Below are 24,259 nucleotides of genomic sequence, written 5' to 3' on the forward strand. Positions count from 1 at the left end.
TACAAATTTAGTCACTCACTCTGTTAGGGTTCAGCAACACATAAAGAAGCGATGAAGTGCCCCTACTACTAACAATATATCTCCAAATTATTGGTTTTCTCAAATGCTTTGGCAAAGTGCAAAACTGCAAATCAATCTACTTCACATGAGTTGGGGTTCTTAATAAGAATCTAGCACCCATATATATTTAATTAATGAGGTATATAGCAATGTTCTAACCAAAAGATGCATTAGAGTTTCCAAAAATACCTTTGGCATTTTCAAAGCAACAAATGAATATGGCCCATGTCTTTGTTTGTGTGTTAGCAACTTAGAATTTAAAATATGTTCACCAAAAACTCTTTTATTTTGTGTGTTAGATGCAATATTCTAAAAAGCGGCTTATTTTAGGGGATTGAGGCAATCGTCTAAGTTTTGTTGTGTATTTAATTTAATTTTATTTTCTAACTATATAGATTAAAAAAATTTATAAGTCTAATGTCAATATATATATATATATATGATATATATTTTCTATTTATTAATTCACATTTCTAATGGTTTTTGGTGTAAACGCTTAAACCATACCCCAATCATCACCTACTTACGACCTGAGGCAGAATATTGTCGATTTTAACATCGCCTTTTGAAAGAAAACACCATCATATACAAAATATGTGTCAACGATATTATAGACTCACTAGTTGACTATATTCAGTTTAATTCTTTAATTTTGGAGTTCGATCTTATAAACTTACACAATCACAATATACAGTAGAGCTGGGATGAAAAATCGAACCAAAATAACTGAATCAATACTTCGGGTGTTTCGTTCGGTTTCGGTTAAAGGTCTTTAACCGATCAGTAATATGGGAAACTAGTGTTTTGTCTAAACAGTGGAGATCTCTTTGGAAGGTGTTGCCAGATCTCAATTTTAATTCTGGCAATCACCAAACATTTTCAGAGGATGTTTGCAGATCTTTGATATCACATAAAGCTCCGGTTTTAGATAGTCTGCATGTGGAGGTTGCAGATGAGAGTGATGCTTCGGATGTTGGGATATGGATTGGAATTGCTTTTGCACGCCACGTGCGCAAATTGGTACTCAGTTTCCCATTTCAAGTTGAAGGCTCAGTAAGATTTCCGAGTGCTTTGTGTAGTTTCAATTATACACTAGAGAGCTTGACACTCAAGTATTCAATTCACCTAGACCTTCCTTCTCGGATCTGTTTCAAGTCCCTTAGAGAGTTGCACCTTTACTATACACTATTCAAAGACGGAGAATCTGTTTCAAAACTTTTATGCGGCTGTCCTAGACTTGCAGATTTGGTCTTGCATCGGATAAGAAATTACGGTGTGGAAACTTTAACTATTGCGGTGCCATCATTACAGAGACTAACCATTGAAGATGGTCACTTTGGAGGTGATGGTGGCTATGTGATAAATTCTCCTTCTTTGAAATACTTGAACCTCAATGGGTTCAATAAGCTTGGATTTTGTCTCGTTGAGAATGCGCCAGAGCTGGTGGAGGCAATAATCACCAAAGTTTCTGTTATAACCAATGAGAACATGCTGGAACCTCTAACTTCAGCCAAACGTCTTTCCTTAAGACTTATCACCCTTATAGGTATTACTTACATTTAAGTTTTTGTCTGCAACTTGGCTAACATTGTTTTGTGTCATAATCGCTACTGCCTGATGATGCCCAGATTAAGTTTCCTACTGGTAAAATCTTCTATCGGCTTCTATCTTTGGAGCTGCATACAAACAAAGAAGAGTGGTGTAATCCTCTTTCGCTCATGCTCGATAGTTCTCCTAAATTACAAATCCTCAAGCTCATTGACGTAAGCCATTTCATATTTAGTCAGCTATTCTCTTTTATTTTATTTTATTTTATTTTTTCTTTTTCTCAGTGCTCTTTTGAGGTATATTGATGATCTTAAAAATATTACATTGATATCTCAGTCAAGATCGTATGTTAATAAAGATAATCTGATGGACTGGAAATGGAATCAACCGAAATGTGTACCAGAATGTTTGTTGTTCCATCTTGAGACATTCGAGTGGACAGGATATGGATGACAACTAGAAGATGAGAAAGAAGTGGCTACATACATTTTAAAGAACGCAAGACGCTTGAAGAAAGTAACTCTCTCCACAATATTCCTCGAACCTAACGAGCTCGAGAATTTGGAAAAGAGACGTGAGATGCTCAATGAGTTGGCTAATGTGGTTAGGGCTTCGAATTCATGGCACCTCGTGTGTGGACCTACTCTTCTAGTTAAGGCTAGAAGAAATGTTCTGATTGGTAACATGATTTACTGAAGTTGAGTTGCAAAGAATATTATATTTCGATGTAACTTGCACTAAAGATTATATGGTAAAAACAACAGTTTGGTGTAATAGATCGTTGTAAAAATATGATTTATTAATCTTATCAAAATTATTGACTGATGACATTTTTGTGGTAGACATTGCAATATGTATTATTTAATTATAATTATTAAAAATATTAGTGAATATATTTCACAAAATTATAAAAATAAAATATGAAATAATAAAATAATTTTAATATACACAAAGTTAACTAAACTTCTTTGTTACATTGCAAATTAAAAAAGTAACTACATGCATGCCATAATATTTACAATCTTATCATATTTAGATCTATGCCTATTTAGGAAAATATAAAATAACAAATTAAAAAAAGTTATTAAATAAAAGAAAACAGTAAAAATTATATTTATTGATATATGAATTAAATAAAACAAAAAGAAAACATTTTTTTTTGGTATTATATAACTGAATTTTTATTTTTTTATTAAAAAAATAGATAACTCAATTACCACACTTAACTCCCTTCTTTATATGGTATTAAGGAGCACATCTGGAAGGTTAATTAAGGCTCCCTCAAAAATAAAGATCCTTTTGTGGAAAGCGGTCAGCAGAGCTATCCTAGTAGCAGATAGGTTGGCTACTAGAGGCATTAAAATGGATATGCGTTGCCAAGCCTGTGAACTGAATGGAGAATCTACAAATCATGTTCTTTTCTCTTGTACAATCACTAGACAAATTTGGGCGCTCTCGGGTTTCCCTTGTCCAGAAGGAGGTTTTGAACAGAATTCAATTTACCAGAATATGCACTCGGTATTACTGATGGGGGAAAACACAAGATTGGATTCCGAGGTTAGTAGAACTTTTCCCTGGATCTTGTGGTACTTATGGAAAAACAGGAACAACCTCACCTTAGATGGTATGGTCTATTTGGCAAGGGACCTGCTGGTTAAAATCAGGGAGAGTTCAGATGAATGGTTCCAGGCTCAAGAATTGGAACAAGATGAAGAAGATAATAGTAAAACTACCATGCCAGCTAATAGATGGAGACCTCCAGAGAAACCTTGGCTAAAATGTAATGTGGCTTCCTCTTGGGATAAGGTTTCCACCATTTCGGGAGCGTCATGGGTTCTAAGAAATTCTGAAGGATCAGTTTTAATCCACGGCAGAATCTCCTTTGTCTCGGTAGTTTCTAAGGATGACACAAAAATTCAAGGTCTCCTGTGGGCAATAGAAAGCATGAGAAGCTTAAAGGTGTGGAAAGTTCTGTTTGCTTTGGAATCCAAGATTTTGGTAGGGGCTATTACTCGTCCTGATGCATGGCCAAATTTCAAGTCTCTATCGGAAAAACTGGGTCTGGCTTTGTCCTCCCTTCTCGCGTGGAGAGTAGTCCTGGAAGTTAGGGAATCTAATCTTGGCGCCTTTCTGATAGCTAGAAGTGTCATAAGGGAGGAACGAACGCAATCATATATAGTTGTTGGCTATCCTTTTTGGTTACAGAATCTATTCGAAAATGAGAAATGCATTACGCCTGTGTAATGTTTCATTCTGTTGATGATTGCCTTCGTTCCTTTCCTCTTTTGTTTTGTGATACCTCCTCTACGTTTTAATATAATGAATCATTCAGACGAAAAAAAAAATCACACTTAACTCATGAAAATTTCAATGATGTTGAATAATGTTTTGAGGTAACAATTTTACAAAGGATATAACTCAAAATTGTAAGTCAACCATAATACATTGTAACTCAAACTCAACTTTAGAATTTTTAGTTTGTTGTTGATTGGTAACATTTTTGAATAATCTATGAGTTAAGTCCATAACTCAACTTAACTCAATAGTAACTTATGTTACCGATCACAGCCTAATTATTAGGATATTTTCCTGTTCAATTAGGATTTTAAGTTTATATAACTGTTTAGAAGAGATGAATGGAAAAGCCAGTTTCGATTTACTATATGTAGTTAACAGAGTTCAGGAAGCAGTTCAACAACACACAAAGATGGGATGAAAGTGCCCAAACTACTAAAAATATATGAAAGAATTACTCAGATGTACTCCAAAAGTTGGTTTATTCCTCATATCTAACAATTTTCTAATAATTGCTCAAATGTTTAGTGTTGTGGGTGTAATTACAATTTACCCCTTGGATTTATTTTTTTTGATTTCGATTATAAAATAATAAAAATACACATCAGCAAATTAAAATACACGTCATCTTCTATAATCCACGTCACAACCCAAAAAAAAAAACTTAACGGCTGAGTTATAGTTTTTATAGGAAAACCAAAGGTCTTATCGATTCATATGACGGCTGAGTTATGATGTTTTGTGGCTGAGTTATCACAAGAAATAATCTGAAAACAAACAGTTGATTTATATTACTTGACGATTGAGTTATAGTATTTACGGGAAAATGAAAGGTCTCGTCGATTCATATGACGGCTGAGTTATAATGCTTTGTGGCTGAGTTATCACAAGAAATAATCTGAAAACAAACAGTTGATTTATATTACTTGACGATTGAGTTATAGTATTTACGGGAAAATGAAAGGTCTCGTCGATTCATATGACGGCTGAGTTATAATGTTTGACGCCTGAGTTATTGCACAAAATAAAATAAATGTATTACAATAATACTACATCGGACAAGTTTTTGCATTGTGCCCAACTTGTTTACATCGAGAACATGTGTTTAGCTCATGGCTTAACGCGTTCAATCCGTAGTCATCAAAAACAAGCTTCACAAGCTTGTCGTGTGTTGTTTTTGCATCTATATGCACAACTCTACACCCTCTATTGTCGGCGTTAAATACATATTTGTGTTTCTTTACCCAATTACCGGAAACAATAATTACCGGAACTTGATCCATGAAAGAAAATGAAGAACAAGGTGAAGAAGAAGTAGAAGAACAAGGTGAAGAAGAAGGTGAAGAAGAAAGTAAAGAAGAAGTAGAAGAAAGGTGAAGAAGAAAGTGAAGAAGAAGTAGAAGAACAAGGTGAAGAAGAAGGTAAAAACCATGTAAATAGTTCACTTATTAACCAGTTGAAGAACAAGAGTCGAATGAATGACCATTCATATTTCCGGAAAAGAAAGATGATGACATGGAATGCTGACATGGATGATGCGTCCGACGTGGCAAGTCAGCCATCAAACAAATTATAACTCAACCTAAATATAACTCAACCATCAAACAAATTATAACTCAGTCACAACATGAATAACATTATAGTAATTAAAAAGCAAAAAAATGGCTGTCAAATTCAGCCGTTTCATCAACTGAAAATATGTAACTCAGCCGTATCGTTTAATAAGTCAGCGGTAACTGAATAATATTCTAGTAATTAATCTTTTGCTACTAAGTCAGCCGTAAAATGGCCGAGTTGTAAAATAAGTCAGCCTATCATAACTCAGCTGTAACTACATCTCTTAAGCCAGCCGGAAAAAGTTAATTCAGTCGTGTCGTAGTGATAACTCAGCCAAAATTTTGACAACTCAACATCGTGTGAAAACTCAGCCGTAAGGACGGCTGAGTTATATTATAACTCAGCCATATTTCAATAAGTCAGCCGTAACGCTTGGCTGAGTTATGCTATAAGTCAGCCGTCCGCTGTTACTCAAATTTTTTTCCATAAATCAGCCGCAACATACTTATAACTCAACATATTTATTTCTTTATTTTATAAGGAAGTGTGAGTGAAGAGATATTGTTCTTTAAAAATTTGAAAAAGTGATTTGATAAAAAATGACTTTTAACCTCACATACTATATTTTACTTTCACGGGTTTCGTATGATGAATTTTTGCGGATTAAAAATCTTTGAACATGTTGCGTGATCCGCCTAGCTTGGCGGATTTGGACTATATAACCAACACTTAAATTATTAGTTTATTTCATATACTATAGATTTTCTTCTTTTTTTTGTCTTTCATATTCTATAGATTTGTAGTTATAGTTTGGAAAATTAACTTATAAATTATTTAGTCTATGAACTACAAAATATTACACATACTACAACACATTCTTAATATTCTTCTTAATATTTAAAAAAAAAATTGTATACACATAAAAATATACGCTAACATAACCTATAGACATATACCTCTGTTTAATTATAGAAAACAAAACTAAAAGTTTTAAAATTTTATATTCTATCTAATAACAAATTTAATGTAATTATGTTCTAAACAGTATAAAACGTAAGAAGAAGAAAAAACATTCTAAACAAAATTATATATTAATTAGATAAATTTAATTAATTGAGAATTTAAAAACTAAATAAATTAAAAATTATTATTTAAAATATATTAATTTATAATTTAGTTTCGCGGTATACCGCGGGTGAAAACCTAATCTTCTGTAAAAAATAACCCCATCATAAACTACTAATATATGTGCCTAGGGGTGTCGAACCCTTAACCTCAAGGATTTTTTGGCAAGTCTAAAGCCATTTTGCCGCTTTAATAATCTTGTTTAGTGTAAAAGTTTTCTCTATTTCAATAGTTACTGGTGGCAAGTGCCACCACAATCCACAACGTGGGTCCGCCACTGGTTGTGGTATGTTCTATGTTGTGCCACCAGTTTAGACCATCTCCAATGGTTTTCTTTATTTTTTCCTCTATAATAGAGAAATTCTATAATAGAGGTGAGTTTTACTCCAATGGTCCTCTATTCTCACCTCTAAAATAGAGATTGTTATTTTTTTAGAGGAATATTTGTAAAAAAAAAAATAGGGTTCCTCTATAAATAGTGGAAAAAATAGCAATCTCTATTTTAGAGGTGAGAATAGAGGACTATTGGAGTAAAAATCACCTCTATTATAGAAGTAAAATTAGAGTATCATTGGAAATGCTCTTGATTACTTGATCTTTTGGTATATGATGTGATATTTATTTTTAAATGCTATTTTGAATATCATTTTTTAATTGATAATCTATTTTGAAATTCATGTTTCTGTATTTTCTACTTTCTAAATATACCACAGTAGGTTTGCATTTATGGGCGAAGTTGTCATGTGGTTTCTATTAAATATATATGTAACCACTGGAAAACTTTCTGATAGGCGATAGCCCATTTTAACATTTTATGAATAAATATTTTGAAAGTTTGCTAGTGAAATTGTTTAATGTTATATAATTGTACGTAGTTCTAAATATTTATCCATTCGCAATGATTAATTTGTTAGCTTTTTCTTTTGACAGGCTTTTTGGTAGCTAATGTAGATATCTTTAAGCGACATTATATTAGATCTTTTGAGTTTTCAACCCAAAATTCTTTCTAAAAAAAGAAAAAAAAAACATGTAGCATAGAGAATATTGAGATGGGTCGATAAGATGACTTCGGTTATTTTTATTGTAAAAGAAGATGGCTTCATATTTATTGCGATGCATGTGGTGATGAAAGTCAAATATGTCACCAATATATTAGGTAATTTATATGTGAAGATATTATCGGGAAAGCTCTTGTTGAGTTAATGCTCTCAAGTAGCTTGTCCATGCACGACGAAACTTGGGAGAAGATCCTATGCATTCGATTTGGGATGTGTACGTGATTCTTTGATCTCAATGCCATCTCTTTCTCTTGTGGCCCGTATATGATCTTCCTTTCTATGGAATAAACATACTCTGTCCATACTAAAAACCAACAAAAATCTAACAGAAATACATATATAAATTAATTTGTCTCTAAGAATAAAAGGACAAAGTTTGTATCAGCGTTGGAAACATCAGGTATCATCTAGCCAAAAAGTTTGAAAGATTAATTTTAAGAGATTTTAAACAAAGCATTATAGAAAAATATAGTAAAGCTTTTAAGAATAAAATATAACGTGCGACTTTTCTTCTATAAGAGAATGTGGCCATTCACTATTATTATTACTATAGTTTATTAGCCACAACAAAATCAACTTCATATATCCGACAAAGTTTTTGGGAAAAGAATGAACATTTTTCAAAACTTGCTGCCAAATTGATATTGTTGGGCAATCAGTTGATACACATACTTATCACAAACGCCTCATCATCATGCAAATCAAAAGCAATTTTATTCGTATCTCACTTTCATATACCCACCTTCTAGATAATCTAATCCTAAGCGGACGGTGTTAGTGGTTAACATGTGTAAGCATTAAATGTGATGTAGGGAATGCTTACATTTCCAATTTCATTTTGACTTTTAGGTGATTAAATTTTTTGTTGACTTTTTTTGCTTACTAACTTCTAACTACATTTCCCTTCTTGTCGCCACGATCAAAGGACGGGAAAGTACATTTCTATTATTGTTTCAACAAAATTTGGAAGAGCGTAGCCAACTTTAAATTGATTTTGGACCACACTAGCTACCTTTTAAAGTATTTGTTACTGTAGTACCTTATTAAATTTGGATCATATCAACTTCCAACTAATAAGAATGTTTTAGTTGAAAGAAAAATATACTTCCAACTAATTTGGGCCACGTTAAAATCATGGGCTTGTTGATTAGAGTTACCCAAAAATAAATAAAACAAATATAATTTGTTCTCTTTTTGTTGACTTTTATTTTTTTGTTTGAAATGGCAAAACTTATAACAATACATAACCCTAATTTTACTTTATTTTTCAATCAGCAGCAGCATTGTCGCACTTATTGGCTTCCTTTGAGAAATCAGAAGGGAAAACGAACAATGGCTATGACAGATCTTCCACGTGATCTGTTGGAGAGTATAGTCTCTAGGATTCCGTACGAGTCTCTAAGAGAGTTGCGATTTACTTGCAAACTGTGGAACGTTTTATTCAAAGATCGAGGATTCATAAAACAACGCTTCCACAAAGCAGCAAGAGAAGTGGTCGTGATGGCGTTTTCATGTGTTAATTTATTCAACTTTTATTTGGATGGGGATAACAACTTTGACGGGCTTGAATTCAAAACATTACATTGTGGTATCAGCTATCCTAACGTTATATCTGATATGTTTTACTGCGACGGTTTATTGTTGTTACGAACCATGGAAAATAAAAAGCTTGGGGTTTGGAACCCGTGTTCGGGGAAATCCAGGTGGATCGAACTTATGTATCATATTCATTACACGAGTGGCATATTTGCCCTTGGATACCATAAAGACTTGTGCGATAGCTACAAAGTCTTGAGTATTTTGGATAATCCAAAACCAGAGTTATATATCTATGAGTTCAACTCTGATTCATGGAGGTCTCTTGATGACGTCATTCTCGGCTGCATGATAAAATCTCGTGGGGTGTCTTTACACGGGAATACTTATTGGATTGCTTCACAAGTCAAAGACTTTTTCCTACTAAGTTTTGATTTCACAACAGAGACATTTGGACGTCTAAATCTTCCACTTCAGCGTCTTGGCTATGAAACTTTGGCTCTATCAGTTGTTAGGGACGAGCAGTTTTCGACTTTGCAACATAGTTTGGGTACAACAAAGGTGGAAATTTGGATGACTACCAATGATAAGATTGATCAGACCAAAGTCTTGTCGTGGACCAAGTTGCTGGCAGTGGATTTGAACACTTATGATAAGCGTACGTTTACGTGTGATGTAAGTTTCTTCATCGACGAAGAGCGGAAAGTCGCCGTATGTTGGGACAGAGGAATAGTGCACACTTTAGGAGAGGATCATCGCTACCAACATATCCCTTCTAATGGATTTGGAGAAGCTATGTTCCAAGGTTGGTTCAAATTCAACCTAAAAGGAGAGAATTAATTAAGTAAAAACAGAACGTAATTTCTTGCGCATCTCATTTATCTTTTTTTTTTCCTATTTAATTTTTTTCTGTTGTCACTTTTCATCTCCTTTGATTTTTTTTTAAACAATTAAATGAATTTAAGGCCTTGATTGGAAGCACTCAAAGTGCGTATTTGAAGAGTTAAAAAAAAAGAATTGTTGATGTTACCAATCACACTTATTTTCAGTTGTTTGCGGTTTTGTATAAAGTGAAAAAAAGTTCATTTGCGTTTTTCCAAACAGGATAAATTAGTCATGGACCGCTTTCCTTTTTTGAACCTTCAATTATCCAGCGGATTGTTAAAAACGCACTTGTATAAAATAAAATATTTATTTATGTTTATTTTAATTTATGATTTGAAAAGAACTAATCAACATTCTATATACTAATAATTTCCCTGTGTTAAACTTGTTTTTAATTTAAAAATTGTTGAATGACTTTGTAAATCATTTACTTTTTTTATTTATTTAAATAATCTATGTCATTATTTCTTCATATATGATAAAAAAATCAGTTTTAATTTTGAAGGAAAAATTTATAAGAATAAAAATGCAAAAATACACATGTAAATAATTTGTAAATAAAATAAATAAAAAATATAAATAATTTTTTTGTAATCTAGTTTACTTAAAAACAGAAATTTTTGTTTTAAAGAAACACATATGTTTAAAAAAATTCTAATTAACAACTGAAATTTTTTTTTATTAACAATACCGCTAATAGTTTTTTCACCAATCAAACATTATTGTGTACCGCTTATTCAGCATAAACCGCACTTGTCCTGCAAAAACTTTCATCCCGCACGTACCGCAGTTAAACCGTACTACACTATCATATTATAAGTTTTGCACTACCAAATCCGCCGTTACCATTCAGACCCTATATTTATCTGATTCTCTTTGTTCATATAGTATATAGTAGTTGGTGTTAGAATCATATATTAATATATTTATCAGACAGACCCCATTGTCGATTTGATCATCAATGGTATGATTTGAGTGACGACCGATGATAAGATTGATCAGACCAAGATCTTTTCATGGAGCAAGTTGTTGGCAGTGGAATTAAACACTTATTATGACCATAGGTTTACGTGTGATGTAAGTTTCTTTATCGACAAAGAGAATAAAGTCGCCGTTTGTTGGGACAAAGAACAAGTATACATTTTTGTAGAGGATCATCACTATGGAAATCTCAATTTTGGAGGATATGGATGCGAACCTCTTTTTCCAGCAGTTATGTTCCAAGGTTGGTCCAAATTTAACCTGCAGGTAGTATCTATAGACTATAAGAAAGCATGTCAAATTCGGTTTACAAGAAAAAGAAAAAAGCATGTAAAATTCCGGGTAGATGAAAGATCGGAAATATGTGACAAATTCTCGAAAATCTTTATTTCACTCGGAAATAAGTGACAACTTCTGGTTACTAGTACAGCATGAGTGATGAGTGTATGACGGCCAAGGAAAAAACTTTACAAAGATGAGGATAGAAAATAATAGAGAAAATAAATTTGTAAGCAATGAGTCTGAATCATTTCCTTCGATACAAATCCTACACCACCATCACATGTTTCCGGAGGCTAATCATTGTCACAGAAGATAAACCAAACCACCAAGAGCAAAAGGTATCGAGTATTCTTTATGTAATTACATTAGATGAACGCAAATACATTTGCATTTCTGTGCTAACCTGGTTCAACACATAGTAGATTTTGAATTGATCTGGGTATTGTCGGTAAGACCCTCCAGTTCTTTCTGAAAACAGAAAAGTATTAATTCACATGACATTAAGTGTTTGAAATAAAATGTGAAAACGCAAAACTTGTTCTCCAAGCATAAGAATCAACTGGTGAGAAGCGTTATACCTTTAAGAGAATGTCTTCGTATGTGATATTGGCGTAAATGAGGTGCACCTTTGTCTTGTCTGTTGGGTTTTCTAGAATTGCTCTATCGACCTTCACAAATACGAAATAAAATGCGTTTTCAAACAGATACATTGGTTTCAAAAACAACATTAAACGCAAATGTAATCAGACTTACTTGGAACATAGGGGTGATGCCTGAACCTCCAGCAAGCATTCCAAGTTCCCTAAACTGACCAGGTCGATACTTGAACCTACCTGACAAATAAAAGGTAATAAAACAACAAAAGTTTGAGATTCAAGAAAAGTAAATACTAACATGTTTGATCAGCTAAGCACAAAGTGTTTTTAGATTGTCTAAGAGTGTCCAAAAATGAATAAAATGTCTTCAAGTAGAGATTTAAGACATATTTTGATACTCTTTTAAGACACTTACAATTAAATAATATTAGAATTAACTATAGAAAATTTTGTAGACACTCCTCAAATATAACTGATGGAGGTGCTCTTAGGTCCCTTTACGGCGTAACGACAAGATGGTCTCTAACACGCATCTCCCCGAAATGATGAGACATCCTTCTTTGTGGATACATCTAGTGGACAGCATTTTTCGATTAAGTTAAAGAGAGAGAACAAACAAATCAAAAACCAAGTGAAGTTGAGAAGTGTTTTGAAGCATATACCTTAACGACAAGTTCATAATGCCTTAGGTTTGAATCTAGTGTTGTTGGGGTGTATGGCTTAATTCATATCAAACCGCCAAAAGACATAAACGGTTCCTCCTTCCATCAGAGCCCTGGATTTGCGATTTCAATAGATCTGAGATCTTCAATCTAGGGTTTCAATCCCAATCATGGAAGAAGCTTATTATCGTGATGTTTTTGAGGTGCTAAGCACAACTGTAATACCGATTCTTCTACGTATGGCAAAGCGTTGTCTTCGTCGTCGCAGATCAGGTACGTTTGATCCTTCTCTCGAATTAGAATTTAGAATTGGAGTAATCTAGGAACTCATCAGCTCTGCTTCTTCTAGGACATCTTTCTAAGCGGGTAACTCAAACGGCAAAAGCTCTTGGAACTGACGAAAACACTGCAACATTACTCCTCCTTCATTATCATTGGGATGTGAAGCTCCTTATCTCTCATCGACCATGCTACTAGAGACTCAGTCTTGCCACTCATCATGTGGCTCGTCCTTTGTCGTTGAATCTCAATGCTGCCGTTCATGTAAGTCTATCTTTCTTGTCTTTAATGTATGTAGTTTTGTGTGACCAAGTCATTTTTTGGTGGTAATGGTAGAATCAGAGCTGGTGGTACTGGTACAACCATATTCATCACAACATCCATCAAAACCCTCTAAAACCCAAAATCTAAACCTACAGTCTACAAATGAGCATGTTCATAAAGAAATGTGAATGTAAATTTACCTTGAGGGCTAGGTAAGTATCGTCATAGTAAAATATAAGTGGTATGGTATGTACATTTTGTGTACTACATAAATATTTTTTAACCATTTTAATGCAATTATTTCTTTAATTTATGTGTTTATGAGAGATGCATCTATAAGATTTTTAAACATATATGATTTTGTGAAATCGCATGGACTTATATAATGTTTTGTAGGTTTATAAAGTAACTTAAAAAAATTACAATTATTAGTTTATCTTAAAAAAAAGATATATTTATATATATGTATATACTAAATTAATTTTATAGTTTATATATCTTTAGAGCATATAGTTTTAGTATCTTTTAAAAACATATAATATATATATATATATGTATTTATCTTAATTTAATCAGCAATAAGCTTATATGTGTGATGTATCTCAACAATATAAATTTCAGAAATCCACTTTTTGTCACTATTAGCTTTATCACCTGAAAACCACAAAGTTCTCAACTTCTCATGCTATTCAAAGGTAAATATCACAAATATAAGCTTCTTTAACCATTTAATTTTATAATCTCATAGCTCTATTATATATAAGTAACTACAATGTGGTCTACGGAACTAACTACACATATTACATATATACTCAAATAATCTATAATACGTACGTTGAGCAAAAAAAAAAATCATAATATCCAACTTTGTAGATTTATTACACTTTACCTTTTCCATCGATCTTCTTCTAAGATTTTAGAATTTGCAATTTCAGTATTCTCATATATATATAACTCAAATACTCTATACTAGGATTTCACCCGCGGTACACCCCGAAACTAAATTATAAATTATTGTATTTTAAATAATAATTTTTAATTTATTAAGTTTTCAAATTCTCAATTAATTAACTTTTGTCTAATTAATTTATAATTTTGTTTAGAATTTTTTTTGGAATATTAAGAATGTGTTATGGTATGTGTAATATTTTGTAGTTCATATACTAAATAATTATAAGTTAATTTTCAAATCTATGATTACAAATCTATAGTATATATGAGATAAACTAATAGTTTTATTGTTGGTTCTATAGTCCAAACCTGTCATGCTAGGCGGGTCAGACAACATGTTCAAAGATTTTTAATCCGCAAAAACTCATCATATGAAACCCGTGAAAGTAAAAATTAGTTTTAAATATGTTGAGATCAGTGCGTTGAGATAAAAATCTCGGCCATAGATCCTCCTCCAAGATCGAAAATCAATTCGTTTATTGATTAGGATGATTGTTTAGAAAATTTGTGTATGGAGAAAATATTGTTTTGTAAAATTAGAAACTTAATATTAATTAAATTAATTATAAACTTAATACTTAATGTTAAAGAGAGTGGTTCCAATTGTTTTGGAAATTTATTTAGGATGAGAAATCTTGTTTTCAAAAATAGAAACTTAATATTAATTAATTAAATAAATACATAATAATAATTAATGTCAATGGCATACTTGTAAATAGGTGTGAACTTCAGGATTTATTTCATAAATGTCTCAAAAAATTTATATATAGATACTGATAGGTATTTTATAGGAAGTTGGTGAACATATAACATGTTCCCAAAAAGAGTCTCCGTCTATTGTGTCGTGCAAGCAAAGGCACTACTATATCATTGCCGGGATGAATGAAATCAACCTATGCTAAGCAAGCTCTTTACCGAAATATCCTTATTACGAAAAAGTTAATTGATTATCATACTTGTTAATTAGGTCGAAAAATGGGAATAACGCATAAAAGTATATAATATAACAAAAAGAGTTGATGAGTTAAATCCCTTTATTAATAAAACGAAAGTACACAACATATATTTTGTAGACTTTATATTTTTCATAAATGGTTATAAATGGTTACAAATAAGTTATAGATATGTTATAGATTAATCCATATATTAATGAGTTACACCTAAATATTTGGTGCAACCTTAATTGGGAATATTCCAAATTGATAATTGATATATTAATGGTAACAAATAAAATCATGGATATTCCAAACTGTATTTTAGGAAGATTTTAGTCCTATATCAAGTTGTTTCCAAAGATCTTTAAACACAATATTACAAATTTATTTTCCACAGATTTTATTGATAAACCACAACGTTCAATAAAAATTAGGACTTGTGTTAGAGCACGGATTGAAATTTCTTTTATTTATATTATAATTTTAAGACTTACATACTCTAGCATAGGTTAAATTTGTATATACTCTAACACGGAAGCTGCTGGACCACTCTAGTACGGGTTAATAATTTTATATACTCTAGCACGGGCTAAAATTAACAATATAAAACTTGCATAATAGATTTACATTACATGAGTGATAATTACCATAAAAATTATTTGCATGAGTTGCATCTAAATAATATTCTAAACAATTACACACATATATATATATAACATTTTAAAAATAATGAAATGTATTTCAACCCGTGTTGTAGCACGGGTCCAAATCTAGTTTAAAACTTATAGTTGCAGACTTGCTGAAGAAGAAACAAAAAAAGACTAATCCGATGATTGACCTAGTTCCTGATCTAGTGGAAGAAATCCTTGTTCGACTGCCCTTCAAATCCATCATCAAATTCGAAACCGTACTGAAACAATGGAGATCAATACTGGAGTCGAGGAGTTTCGCGGAGAGGAGGTCTACGTTTATGAATAAAGTTCAAAAGAAGCCGCAAATACTTTTTTAATATTTTTTTTAATTTTCTTTTTCTTTCTGCTTTATAGATTGTAGTATATTTGGAACTTTTGGTATTTTGGATTTTTTTTTTCGATTTTTCAAAATCGAAATTTAATTTATGATTTTAATATGAATATATTTACTAACTAGATTATAATTCACAATCTTATTTTACAAATATATACACTACACTTTTTTTTTTGTCAACCATTGGGCCACAACTGGCCGGCCCATTAGCCAAATCCCTACATTCGTTGGGAGCGGAACTCGATCTCGGATGTGATGGTACCTTGTATATTAAAGACTTACCATTGACCACTGCACTAAGGTCACTTCACATACACTACACTTTTATAATAATTATTTTATTAATATAGTATATCAATTTTGTTTTTTTTTTTTTTTTTTAATAACACCAATCATAAAATTGTTTTAAAAACTATGATTTCGGGCTGCCCACAATGCAAGTATACAATTGATAGAGGGAGGCACGGGGTGCAAGAAAATATGATTAGATGATTCATAACGACGTAAAGATGAGATTTACTTCTCTGCAGCGAACTTGAGACCCTCTTCTTGTATATAGGAATTGAAGTTAAAGAACAAAATTTTCGGTGGCGCCATGCGGCTCATCCTGGTGATATCAATCAGTAGATTCATGAGACTTATGCCGCCTTCTACTTCAAAATGGTCATGAAAGCACCAAGAGATTATCTTAGTCAAAAAATTCTCAAGGCCTTTATCCTCAGCTTGTGCTTGTAAAAGAAGATTGGTCGTACTTTATTCTTAAAAAAGAAACTGTTGGAGACATCTACTTCTTGAAGCTTGGTGAGGTCGACCGTGTTCCAATAAGTTCTTTTGTGAGAGGCAAGGAACCAAGAGATGCAGACACGTGAAAATCCCTTGGTAATGTCCATCATCTCGAGTTTATCTTAAATTGAAAATGAGGACATGTGTCAGATATATAAGAAGCCAGGTGTCATGTTTTTTAGAAGAAGTTGAGAAAAACCTTCTCATATTATACCTGTCTTCTCATATGAGAAGGTTTTTCTCAGTTTTTGCTAAGAAGATGACACTTGGCATGTTATCTATCTAACACCTGTCTTCTTTTGTTGTTTGGACATAATTAATTAAATTCATGTGTACTTTGGACCTAAGTAATCAGAGACCCATAAAACAAACAAAACAACTCTTAACAGTTGTAGATCCCTTCTGATCTAAAACCACTATTTATCAGTTTGTATTTTCATCCTAGGAAAAAAACTGATTATAATTTATTTTGATTCAGGGCAAAAACGGATTCTAAATTATGTATAAAGTTTATTTATGAGTTTCAATTTTATAAATGATTCTAGATTATGTTAGACTGTGAGATGTTTATTTGTTCTCAAAATTCTCTTATAAATTCATAAATTTTTAGATTTTCATTTGTGCTTAGTTTATTGCCTTTAATCTTATATAATCTAATGGTGGAATGTTTTCCGTAAGTAATTTGATAATCCCCTATATGTTAAAAGAGAATCATTCTTGAAGAAAAGCTTACGTGTCGCCGCCAGAAAGCTCTGTGCCCAATTTATTACTTACCCTTAATATTCTATAATCTATATATATAGAGATAACTTTTCTCTCTTCTCCTTCCTCCACATCATCATCCACCTAATCAATATTTTTTTTGTTTTTGCATAAAAAATACTATTTTAAATTTCATTAATTGCTTATTTATTAATAATGCTAAAAATAAATAAAAACAAAATAACTAAAATTAATTAAAAATTTTAAAAATAGTATAGACAATAATTTATTTTTTTAGTAAATAATAAAAATAATAACTAAATAAAAATGAATTAAGTAAAATAAATGAAAATTTTTAAATATTAAAAATAATAATATGAATTTGTTTTGGTAATAATGTTATTATTCAAATTATAACCAAAACATGATCATATTCCAAAATTTATAATGGGTTAATGAGTTTTAGAATGAAAGTAAGATTTTAATGCATGGTGGAGTAAAAAAAAATTATGTAATTGTATTTATGAAAATCTAAACAGAAAAATAAAATTGAAGTGGAACATTAGTTTCTAAGAAATATATACTACAAGATTTATTATTAAATTTCACTTATAAAAAATAAAAAATTAGGGAAGTGTCTTTAGTTAAGTGGTTACAACACTACTTCTGCGACCGAACCCATCAGAGTTCGACTCCACTAAATCGTGTTACCCCGCGTAGTAGAGATTGGCCTTGTCTATTCAATAATGACAAAAAAAATATTAATTACTTAAATCAACTTAATAGTTTTAATCACATTTGTTTTTGGAAAACTATGAAAAATATTTTGGAAAAAATAATCCATCTAAAAAAATAAAATCAGTGGTTAGAAAATATAGAAAAAATGATATGTAAGCCGTTACAAAAAGTGACATGTGATTTATGTAGTATATCTCATAAGGGATATTATTAAGGAGAATTTTCAATAATAACCCTTTTTCTATGTCACTTTTCAAAAATACTTGTTAATAGTATCTATTTTCAAAAATACCGCTTTTTAATATATAAAATGACTAAATTTTAAACTTTAAACCCAAATACTAAACCATACCCCCTAAAAACTATACTCTAAATGTAATATAGAGAACCCAAACCTAAAAATAAAATTCTAAACATTAATTTAATATATTATAATTGTGTAAACGAGGGCAAAAATGAAAATGTTCAAAAAAATGATATTTTTGAAAAAGAGTATATCAAAAAGGGCATTTCTAACAAATTCTCTATTATTAACTGGAGCAACAATTTTATACCATGATAAAAAAAAATATATATATATATATATATATAACAAGCTCGAGATTTCATCAATTTTATCAAATGATTTTAACCCAAAATATTGGCAAAAACAATATATTTAAAGTACACTATATTTTTTTGAGAAAACGAAGCTGAGGTTGCATCACAAAATTAACATCTGCAAATAACATATGAGGTTTTAAAAAAATATGTAACTTGGATTCGTGAACAGATATTCATCGTTGGGTTTAAACGTTTCCCCAGTAAGACATTCTTGACTTGGTCGAAAATTTTATTATGGCCGATGATTCACTTGGACAACCCCATTATAGCGACATAGCTCTAAAACTGTTCATCAAACTTTATATATTTGCATTTAATGTGGGATATCAATATGTTTAAATAGTCTCTATAATTAGGTCAACAACCAACATTCGACGTTAGAACTTTTAAAAAGATGCTTTCATGGGATATGATTATGGAATGAACTCTTCTAAGGATAAAAGGTCATAAGATTGTCGACAATATTGTTTACTTTTCCAGTGAGGTTATTAAGTCATCTTTTGTTATCACGTGATATATTGTTGATTTGCCAAAAAACATTATTTCTACACTAGACAATATATGTTATATATAGATTAGTAAAATAAGTACAATGTTTATATAGATTTATCTTTTAATCTTCAAATAATTATATTTATATTCAATGATTCTTATTGATAAAAAAATTAAATAAAATCACACGCAAATAGATATAACAAATAAATATTATCTTCAACAATATATCACTTAGTAAAATAAGTTTACTGTTTATATAGATTTATACTCAAAAGTTTGAATGATTATATTTGAGCTCAACAATTTATATTGATATGAAAAAAAATTAAAATCCCGCACATGCACGGGTATAAATTCTAGTTTAATATAAGTTCAAGTATGTCTGCTTGACAAAAAAAAAGTTCAAGTATTTCTCTGTCTCCATGGTTATGTTTCCTTAATGGCATTGAACTAATTTTAGTGGAAACCCAATATCCGAAACATAGTTAAAACTACAGAGTTTTTATTTCATAAAGTAATTATTATGTAATTACTCCCAAGTGGATGGTAACAACATCTGTAATAAATAAATAATATCAGTCTATCTAACAACTGTCTAACTAGGTATTCATCTGATTGTTGAATTGCCATGCATCAAACGGACCTATCACCCCTTAGCGCTCTTAGACATTTCCTTCAATCTTTCAGGAAAAAAAAAACATAATTTGATAAATAAATAAAGATCCAATGAAAAAACAATTGACTGGAATTTTTTTGACAAAATTTGGTGCCAAATATGGTTAAGTTCACAGTCCAGAGCCAAAGAAACTTGGTCTTGTCGTGGGCTAAGTTCTTGTTCTTGGTAGTGGATGTGACCGTAAGTTTTTTTTGTTTTTTTCCAAAATGAATTTACATGTGAACGAATGAACCATATGTTTACGTGTGATGTAAGTTTATTCATCGACAAAGGATCATGACTACGGATATCTAAAGTAAGGAGGTTACTTGGTTAAAAATAGAACGCAAGTTCTTGCAACTCAGTTCTCTTTATAATTAGAAACATTTTTATTTGATTTTATTTTTAGTTCTTATAGTGAATTTTAAATTATAGATAAGTATAACAAAGATGCTCAATATATCTCGATTAGAAAAAAACCACAACACTTGAAATTTTCTACAATGTATAAAACAGTATTGTGTGTTCCCTCCTTCTCCCTTCTGTACAAATAACACTATAGTGATGAAGATACTCTTCTTTTGATCAAATCTTTTATCGTGTTTCTTCTCTAACCATTTGCGCGAAAACTTTTCTCATTGAGACCCCTGCAATATCTCCCACTCCATTTACACTGAACTGCACAGTTGAGCCCACAACACTCGCCTCTGGCTTATCATCCACCACCATTGCCGCTTTCTCATCTTTTGCTTGGATCTGAAGCATGAACTCTAGGTTCCACAACAAACTCCCATTGTTGGTCTCTCAATGCCGTTTTGTGCCAAACACTTCTCTGTTAAATCACAATACTTTTTCACCTCTTCAAGCTTCACTTTCCCATCAAGAAAAGGGTCTATGATCTTTTCCATTTTCCCTTTCTTCACCAACTTCATCGCCCACTCTATCAAGTTCACTTTCTCTCTTGGAAGCGATGGATCGATGACTGGTCTCCCACATAGTACTTCAAGCATCACCACACCAAAGAAGTAAACATCGGATTTCTCAGTCAATTGTTGTCTGGTTAAGTACTCTGGATCTAGATAACCAAAGCTTCCTTTGACCGTGGTACTCACATATGTCTGATGATCAAGATCAGGACCTGTCTTAGATAATCCAAAGTCCGCAACTTTGGCCATGAAATTCTCATCTAAGAGAATGTTAGCTGATTTCACATCACGGTGTATGATTGCTCTTGTCGAACCTGTATGGAGATAATGAAGTCCTCTAGCTGCACCAACACATATCTCAAGCCTCTGCCTCCAACTCAATCTAGGGTTATCATTTGAGTCATACAGATGATCTTTAAGCGTTCCCTTCTCCATATACTCATAGACAATGATCATTTCACTGTTCTCATCACAATACCCGATTAAAGAAACCAAATGCCTAATGTCTGAACTGAGTAAGCATTTCAACTTCTGTCTTGAATTCAGCTAAACCTTGTCTAGATTGAGGAGCTCCACGTTTCACAGCTATCTCAGTCTTGTCCTTCAAGAATCCTTTATAAACTTTACCAAACCCACCAACCCCAACCACCAAGCTTTCATTGAAATCATCAGTTGCTTCCTTGATTAGAGCCAAAGGGTATCTATAACCGATCTTTGAACTCGAAAAGATCAAGCTCTCACCTGTTTCATTCTTCTTAACCTGCTCATCTCCTCTAAAATGAACAGTCTGCATTTCTCTATTCCTTCTTCTTTTTTTCCTGATGCACCACCAAGATATAACCACACCAATCAATAAAGCAACACACAAAGCTGCAGCTAATCCAGCTATCAATCCGATACTCGGATTCGAACTCTTGTTACGCAAAGAACCATCAGGGGAAACAGCATCAAAAGCATCAAGACTCCGCTTATCATTGCTTAGCTTCATAATCTCAAATCCGTTAATAAAAGAAACAGGGTACAAAGAAACATCCATAACTCCACCAATAGATAGATTCATGACTCCTTCTCGACTTCTCGCTTTCCGCATCACCGCATCAACGAAATAAGGAGCTCCAAAAGAGCCATTTGCAACCTCTGTCATATCAACGGAGCCAGCTTTGTCTGAATTCACGAAAATGTCAAAGCGTATCTGACGCTCGAATCCAAACGGATCCACTATTATGTTACAAAAGTGAAACCGGACAAAGTAATCGAAACCAGGCTCGATGTTGAACGTCCAAGTAAGATTGGCGTTAGTATTCGGATCGAGATCAGAGTTCAACCTCGTGGCGGTTCCATAGACGTAAACTGGTGCAATGTCATCTGTTATCCCACCAGCACTGAAGTTAACTGCTTTCAGGTTCATCACAGGGGTACCGNAGCTCCAAAAGTGCCATTTGCAACCTCTGTCATATCAACGGAGCCAGCTTTGTCTGAATTCACGAAAATGTCAAAGCGTATCTGACGCTCGAATCCAAAAGGATCCACTATTATGTTACAAAAGTGAAACCGGACAAAGTAATCGAAACCAGGCTCGATGTTGAACGTCCAAGTAAGATTGGCGTTAGTATTCGGATCGAGATCAGAGTTCAACCTCGTGGCGGTTCCATAGACGTAAACTGGTGCAATGTCATCTGTTATCCCACCAGCACTGAAGTTAACTGCTTTCAGGTTCATCACAGGGGTACCGTAGTGAGCTTTATACGCAGAATCCGAATCCCATTGCCTCCAAAGCTTATCTTGATCACGAGTCACAGTCAGATTCCCCATGTTTACACGAGAAACAGTCTCCATCGCATGACTCCCGAGCTTGAGATTCTTCTTGCTCTGTGAACTAAGTCTTGCTTCTTCAGGAAGCAAATCCTCTGGAAGTCTGAAAACTTCTAAAGCATTGATGAAAGCTACAGAACCTATCTAAGGACGAAACTCAATGATAAGATGATCTGAAGAGATGTTTAAACTGTATTCTTTAACAAGAGAAGCCGTCGAGGGTTTGTAATCTCTGATCAGAGTGATGTTTTGAGACGAAACAGAGAATCTAGCTGTGGGTAGATCTTGAGAAGAGGTGACAAAGGGTAAGAAGTAGAGACGAATCAAGAACCAACCGTGTTGTTCGATCGGGAATATAATTGTTTTCTTTCTCTCTCTCTTTTTCTTTCTATATATTATTTCCCTTCAATCATACTTATTCAAATAATCGTAAATATAATTGTTTTTCAGAAAACTTTTTCAATACAAAAAAATCTATATTTTTTTCTTTACATTTTGATATAAATTTTGTTTAATAATTTTAAATATATTATATACATCTTCTGTATCCGTACACTTTGTTAAGTGTACAGATGTCTGTACACATTATTAACAATTATACTTGTACACTAAATAATTTGTACAAACATCTTTACACTTAATAGTATGTACAAACATTTGTACAATTTTAAAAAATAAATTTTAATTAGCCAGCATTTTTGTTTTTAGATTGTAGGTGTATGTAATAAAAAAACAAAAAAAAAACAAAAAAAAGTCAGTGTAAAAGATTGTCCAGTGGGTTGGGAGTGGAGTCAACGAAAATGTGTACCTGAATGTTTGTTGTTCCATCTTGAGACTTTCTTGTGGACAAGATACCAGTGGCAACGAGAAGATGAGCATGAAGTTGCCACATACATCCTTAAGAACGCAAGACGCTTGAAGAAAGCATTTATCTCCACTGTAGCCATCAATTCTAAAGAGCTCGAGAAGTTGGAAAAGCGACGTGAGATGTTCAACCAGTTGGCTACTGAGGTCAGGGATTAAGTTTCATGTCACCTCGAGTTCGAGTGTGCTACGTATTCTGATAATTAGGATATATCCATAACATCTTCCACAACGTGACAATAGGACCTAAAAACAAAATCAGTCAGAAACTAAATCAAGTTTTCTGAGCTACATAATTTAGGTTTTTAATAGTAACGGCATCTTAGGTGATTGAAACAAGATTAATTAATAACTGCAATATTGGGATAAACCCAAAGTTAGCTACCCTGGTTCGGGACGACTCTGTACTCCCAATTCCATAAAATGTGTTTGACCCTTTGGTGATTGATTAGTAAGTTTAGGTACCACCAAAAATTAGTCGAAGGTACAAAAAGAACTTAAAACACAAATCCATAATAATTTTTAGAAATTTGCTACTACGATAGTTAAATGAATACTAAATTTGCTTCAGGGCTTCGTGATGGTTTGGTGGCTCATTTTCTCTCCATTTTGTCATCACTCATGTGATGGTTCTTTTCGGT

At 32.4% G+C, this 24,259-nt stretch overlaps 1 protein-coding gene and 2 pseudogenes across 1 annotated transcript; 1 reads left to right on the forward strand and 2 right to left on the reverse strand.

The window, feature by feature from the left end:
- LOC109132512 (FBD-associated F-box protein At3g49020-like) lies at window positions 279-23,777 on the forward strand. The gene is made up of 6 exons (XM_019244148.1): window positions 279-293; window positions 829-1,603; window positions 1,687-1,823; window positions 5,613-5,619; window positions 8,165-8,167; window positions 23,509-23,777. Exons 1-6 carry the CDS (start codon window positions 279-281, stop codon window positions 23,775-23,777), a joined length of 1,206 nt encoding a protein of 401 aa, XP_019099693.1.
- Window positions 11,513-14,026, reverse strand: LOC104783925 (annotated as a pseudogene).
- Window positions 20,611-23,111, reverse strand: LOC104783927 (annotated as a pseudogene).

Source organism: Camelina sativa, chromosome 4 (assembly GCF_000633955.1).
Source record: "Camelina sativa cultivar DH55 chromosome 4, Cs, whole genome shotgun sequence".
In the NCBI taxonomy this organism is placed as follows: domain Eukaryota; kingdom Viridiplantae; phylum Streptophyta; class Magnoliopsida; order Brassicales; family Brassicaceae; genus Camelina; species Camelina sativa.

Bases quoted from the DNA above. Each gene is read 5' to 3' on its own strand.
- LOC109132512 (XM_019244148.1), top strand. The intron at 1,604-1,686 runs TAGGTATTACTT...CTGATGATGCCC, and splicing joins CTTAAGACTTATCACCCTTA to AGATTAAGTTTCCTACTGGT.